Below are 6,474 nucleotides of genomic sequence, written 5' to 3'. Positions count from 1 at the left end.
ATATATATATATATATATGGGCTTATTCAAGGGAGAACTGAGTTGTTTGTGTTAACTGTGAGAACCAATATTAACCACAAATCAATAGATAAATTAGGAAATTTATAAATTTGGTAATTTTAAATTAAAATCTTAATGCAAAGATATTTTTGGTATTTTAAAAATCTCCTCTCTCCTCTCTTCTCTCTTCTCTCTTCTCTCTCCGGCCACCGATCTCCGGCCTCCGGCCACCATCCTCCGGTGATACCACTATGATACCTAAAAATATTGACTCTGTTAAACAAAAGATACATTGTGATACCTAATCATATATAAGATGCATAGTGATACCACTGTGTTACATCTTCGATCGACCACACAAACGACATCAATGTGATACCTAAGCACATATATGATGCATTGTGATACCATTGTAGTATCACCGGAGGACGGTGGCCGGAGGCCGGAGAACGGTGGCCGGAGAGAGAAGAGAGGAGAGAGGAGAGTTTTAAAATACCAAAAATATTTTTGCATTAAGATTTTAATTTAAAATTACCAAATTTATAAATTTCCTAATTTATCTATTGATTTGTGGTTAATATTGGTTCTCATAGTTACCACAAACAACTCAATTCTCCCTTGAATATGCCCCTATATATATATATATATATATATATATATATATATTTGAGATCATGTGAGACCAATGGTTTTTCGTGAGACCCGTGAGACCAATTCTCAACCATTGGATTAGATCTACAATATGACAATCTGAACATTCATAAATGCCACGAGACTTCTCAATAATCACAAAATTGCCACCGTGCAACTTTAGACCATTAGATAATTAGCTTATAAAGTTAATCAATGAACATAAATTGGTCTTACGAGCCTCACGAAAAACCCTTGGTCTCACATGAACCCAACCCTATATATATATATATATATATATATATATATAGACTTGGGATCATGTGAGACCAAGAGTTTTTCGTGAGATACGTAAGACCAATTCTCAATCCTTGAATTAGATCTACAATCTGACAATCTGAACATTCATAAACGCCACAAGACTTCTTAATAATCACAAAATTGTCACCGTGCAACTTTAGACCATTAGATCATTAGCTTATAAAGTTGATCAATGAACATAAATTGATCTTACGGGTCTAATGAAAAATCTTTGGTCTCACGTGAACCCAACCATATATATATATATATATATATATATAAAGAGAGAGAGAGAGAGAGAGGAGGAGGTTTACTTTGCAAACCACGTTATTTTGAACAAACCGTACAAACCTTATTTAATCAATCATAATTTTTAATTTTGTTCATCTTTTTGTAATTATGAAAAGTTGATTAATCATTTTTATTTTGGAGGGTGTTAATTATAGATATTATCATTTTCATTATATTATTTTAAAGAAATACATGAAACCGTTTCATTAGAATTTCATAAGTATTATATAAAACAACTTTATCAAAAAAACATTATATATAACAATTTCATAAAATTAAACAATTCTTGTTTTATAAAATTAAACAATAAAATCAACAAATGAAATTGATTTACATACTTTATGCAAATATGAGTGTTTTGCAACTAACATAAATTAAAAAAATATAACATACATGAAATAACAACTTCAATAAATATTATATTCTTAGATAAGTAATTGGAAAGATTGAACAAATAATTGAAAAAGGAAGAAGGTTGGGTCAAAAAGCATTCAAAATACCGACCATCCATCATAAACACACCCACTCCCGACAAAACATGCACTCACACCTTTACCATCGCTCCGCCACCGACACCACCACCGGAAACCGTCACCTTCCGCCGCAGATGCTGCTCTCAGGCTGCACTACTACCAGTAATCACGATTCGTCGTTGTTATTAGATCATTATCCTTGCCATGAGTCGGTAACAGCTGATTCCTCACCACCTTCTCGATCGCTCTCATCCTCCTCAGCTTCGATCAATCACAAAGAGGCTGAGAAACGTCGGAGAGAGAGAATCAATTTTCATCTTAATCGCCTTAGAACTCTTCTTCCTTGCAATTCCAAAGTAAATTTTCCCTAGCTCGTTTTTTGATTTCTGGTAGTTTACAATTTTCTGTATAGATGAATGATTACTGAATCTCGAATAACATTTTGAAATCTCAGTTAATTTTCTCCGAATCTAGAGGTTTTTTTAGAGCTTTTTCGGGATCCAAATCAAACACTCTTTTATGGTCCATGTGGTTTTGGGAAAGTTGTTCAACTTTTATCAAATTAGGGTTCCCATTGCTTCTTCTGATGTTGTTATGATTTTGAATCATGATCGTTATGGTTAGTACCATTTTGATTGAATCTATTGATTGATTCTTAAAATGCTTTTTTCTGTTAAAACTTGATAGACGGATAAAGCATCTCTGCTCGCAAAGGTGATTGAAAGGTTGAAGGAGCTGAAACAAATCACCTCAGAAATCGAACAGCTCGAAAGCTTCCCTTCGGAAAAGGATGAAATCACAGTAATCTCGTTGAATAACGACGAAGGCAATGGAAGAATAGTGATTAAAGCTTCAATGTGTTGTGAAAACCGATCAGATCTTCTTACCGACATGATACAAACCCTAAAATCGCTGCAACTGAGGCCACTGAGGATGGAAATGGTGGCAATGGGTGGGCGAATACGCAACATCATATTGGTGGAATGTGATTGTGAAAGAGATGATTCTGGTGAGTTGGTTTATTGCTTAAAAGAAGCATTGAGTTGTTTGGTTAAAAGTAATTTGGATTCGAATCAATCATCTAAACGTCGAAGAATGATCGGTTGCAGATGATGATCGATCTTTCTATCGATTTTTGGATGTGTTTGTGATCTTCCCATTTGGGAATTTATGGTATGAAACTAGTTTTATCTTTCAACTTCACAATGGATTATCAATGGCTTTGTTAATGAGTTTTAAAAGATCATCAACAATGGTATTCTTTCTTCTTGAAGTATATAATATTTAACTTACACGTAGATGCAACAAATAAACTCACATATCTCATCATCTTTACTAACGTTTGAATCATGACCTTCTACAAGATAAAATACTTGAAAACGATAAAATTGGTTAGTTTTTTTTACTTTAAAATCTTCCTAGCTGGGTTTCAGGTAGTTTTTTGGGTTAAAATGATATAAGTAACCAATTTTCAGATATTCGATATTTTATTTATTCAAAAAATATTTTGAGGAGTTTAAAATTAGAAAATCTAATGGTTTTTGCATTCAGAAAATAGTTCGGATACTTAATTCATACTCCTTTATAAAAAAGAAGTTACAGTTATTTTTTAAATTTTAAAAGACACCACTTTATAAGCTTAATGTGCAAATTAAAGATGCATAACCTCTCAAGTCTTCTAGATGATATTAAAAATGAAAAAAAAATTAATTTTTAAATTACATTTTATACTATTATAATTAGTTATTTAATTTACTTGATATCCTTTAATTTTTTATTTCACATATTTATTATATTAACATACACAATGGTATGTTAACTAAAATGCCTCAAAATATGTGTTTCCCTTTTTTATAAATTACATCATTATAATTGTTTCATCAATATAGATTTTTAAGGGTACAAAAACTTTTAAAAATCATTTTTTATGCATGAAGTACTGTTTATTGATGTATATTACTTAAAATTTAACATTATAAGTAAATTGTGCATAAGTATAACTTATTAAAGCTCTATGTTTGAATTCGTGTAACTAACTGCGGATAAATATAATCAAATTGAGGATAATCGACTCATATTAAAATATAAAAAATCTAAAACATAATTAGAATAATTATTGAGTTCTAACAGAATACTTAATTATTATATTTATAAAAAATATATTATTACTTAAATTAAGTTACTTCGTTACGTTAAATTAAATTATAATAAAAATTTTGAATGAAAAAAATTATACAAACAATAACTTTTGAATAGTTAATTTGATACTAATATTAATATATTTTTTGCAAACTTTATATGATATTTTCAAATTTATATTTATTTAAAAATAAAAACATTATCGCTTTCTCAAAACCACATAAAATCGTATTATATCGACATGGAAAAAAACAAAAAGAAACATTGAAATGAAAATGTCTCGATCGAGTACCCTTCTGGTATTAATATAATAAAGGTGTAAAATGATAAAATAAAAACTAAGGGATATAAAATAAATTAATGACTAATTATAAGGGTATAAAGTGTAAAAAAATAACTACGTAAATTGGCTTATGCAAGAAAATGTGTAACCTATATTTTATTTCTTTTAATTAGAAAAATGTGCCTACACATATACATAAGGTATTTGCATAGAAAGTATTTATTTCGAAAATTGCATTTGAAAAGTGGCTATAAAGTGAATTGAAGTTGACCGACGCTGTATTTTGGTTAATTTCCAAATGCTTTTTGGATTGTATCACGGTCACAACGAACTTCACTTTGGACAGGTTTTGACAACAAATGAGCTAGGTTTACAATATCATTTTCTCAATTTGATATCATCAAAAGATATGAAAATTTGTAATTATCGTTTTAAAAGTAAATTAGTCAACATTGCATCATTGTTAAGAGTTGTGGTTATCTCACAAGGTTAATGATTGTAGGTTTAAGTAATTTCAGTGTTTAGTAAGACCTCCAGTTAAAGATAATACTAGGCCCGTTGATATGGTGCTACATGGTGACATCAGGGTTGTGGAGCATGCTTATTTGACACAAGTATTTCCACATGCACTTAACTTTTTACTAAAAAAATGGATCTTTATAGGACAGACAGGTATAACGAATTTCACCTGGATTACGATGGGAACCACGTCAAACTATTTTTATTACTATTTTCTTGGTTTTACAAGTTTACTTAGTCGAATAAATGTTTTTTGAATGTTGTAATAGTCACCTGTTAGCAATACCAGACTAAAAAAAGATGTTTCTAATGGTCTAAGCATGGACTATGGTGTCGTTATCCTTATGACTTTGATGTTGTATGTCAAGTTGATCAGAATTGATGATGATGATGCTAATGACATCATCCATTCCATAAAGTATGTGTTTCTGTACCATAAAGCATGTGTTTTTGTATCATAAAGCTATAATTGAATAGGTTGTTGCTTAAGGGTGGGTTTTTCAGAATAAGAATGAACCTTAGTGATGCTTCTAATGATTTGAAAGGCTTGGATATTTCTAACTCTTCTAAAGCAACCATGGAAGCCGAGGATATTGTCTTGTGCTTTATTGTGATTTGTTTGAAGAATGGTTATTACTAGAGTACTAGGCATCTTCTTACTTGGCTTAACATTTTAGATCATTTATCCTTGATGAGGCCTATGTGGGTTTACTTTGTCAGGGGCAGGTTCAAATGATAAGTTAAACATTTTGCGAGAAGGCAAGAAGTTTCAATATCATATATGATTACACGCATAGTACACAAAGCTTAATCATATATGATTAAACACATGTTACATTGACAAAATATAGACATTCAATCACATGTGATTAAACACACCCAAAAAACTGTAATCATATATAATATTGAGATATCTCGTCTTCTCGTAAAATGTTTTAACTTTTTGCATGATACTTCTTCTACTTTGTTAGGAAAGTACTTAAGAGGTTTCAGAATTAGGTATTCTTTCATGGTTGACCCAAAGAACTGTAATCAACCACAAGGGTGGTGTCTGATTGGTTTGAGCTTGACTCCAAATGTCAAAAGTACCTAGAGGTCCTAGGTTCAAATCCAAGGAGGAATAAAAATCCCCTTGTGACCACGGAGGTTCAAATGCGGTGTCTTTGGGCTATCTGCAAAGCAGGTGGTCGTTCTGGGATTAGTCGGCTCGCAATGCGGGTTGGATATCCAGGTTAATAAAAAAAAAAACTGTAATCATATATGATATTGAGATATCTCGTCTTCTCGTAAAATATTGAACTTTTTGCATGATACTTCTTCTACTTTGTTAATATGCATAACAAGTTTTGAGTAGACAGTTATATCTATGGTGGGTGTACATCTTGATTTTGTAATTCTTACATTGTTTTGAAGTAAATAAGTTGATTTCAATAACTATGAATCTGAACCGTAAATTTGTTTCAGCTTTTTTGAAGTAATTAATGCATAACTATGAAATAGGAAAAAACATAAGCATTATGAGTGATGTGTAAACAAATATAGTACATTAGTCATGTGTCTTAAATTGCATGTTTCTTCTATAGATTTTTGGTGGGTTTAATGGTATATTTGATTTTAATTTTGTTCTAATAACATACATCTGATCTGAATACAAATGGATAAAATTGGGGACCATGACCAAAATAACCCACCAAATATAAAGAATTAGATTTTCAACCATCAAATTTAAAACATAAAAAAGAGCTTCATTACCCCTTTAGCAACGTGCAATGCGTACATAGGTTGCATTGCAGAAAAAACCTGATATGATAACAGGGACTGAAGTGCAAGAAAGAAAAA

General features: G+C 30.8%; 1 protein-coding gene across 1 annotated transcript; it reads left to right on the top strand.

Moving 5' to 3' along the window:
* The first annotated feature begins 1,754 nt into the window (after window positions 1-1,754).
* Window positions 1,755-2,896, top strand: LOC112513500 (transcription factor bHLH106-like). Its single transcript, XM_025119783.1, has 2 exons — window positions 1,755-2,050; window positions 2,382-2,896. Exons 1-2 carry the CDS (start codon window positions 1,760-1,762, stop codon window positions 2,805-2,807), a joined length of 717 nt encoding a protein of 238 aa, XP_024975551.1. The 5' UTR covers window positions 1,755-1,759; the 3' UTR covers window positions 2,808-2,896.
* Window positions 2,897-6,474: the final 3,578 nt, after the last annotated feature.

The sequence above is a fragment of the Cynara cardunculus genome (assembly GCF_001531365.2).
Source record: "Cynara cardunculus var. scolymus isolate 2C chromosome LG 5, CcrdV1, whole genome shotgun sequence".
Classification (NCBI taxonomy): Eukaryota; Viridiplantae; Streptophyta; class Magnoliopsida; order Asterales; family Asteraceae; genus Cynara; species Cynara cardunculus.
Note: the sequence above shows the minus strand (reverse complement) of the source record. Positions and strands in the feature narration are given on the sequence as shown.

Excerpts from the sequence above, each read along its gene's own strand:
- LOC112513500 (XM_025119783.1), top strand. The coding sequence starts at position 1,760 with ATGCACTCACACCTTTACCATCGCTCCGCCACCGACACCACCACCGGA. Across the intron at positions 2,051-2,381 it reads TTCTTCCTTGCAATTCCAAA|ACGGATAAAGCATCTCTGCT; the intron begins GTAAATTTTCCC and ends AAAACTTGATAG.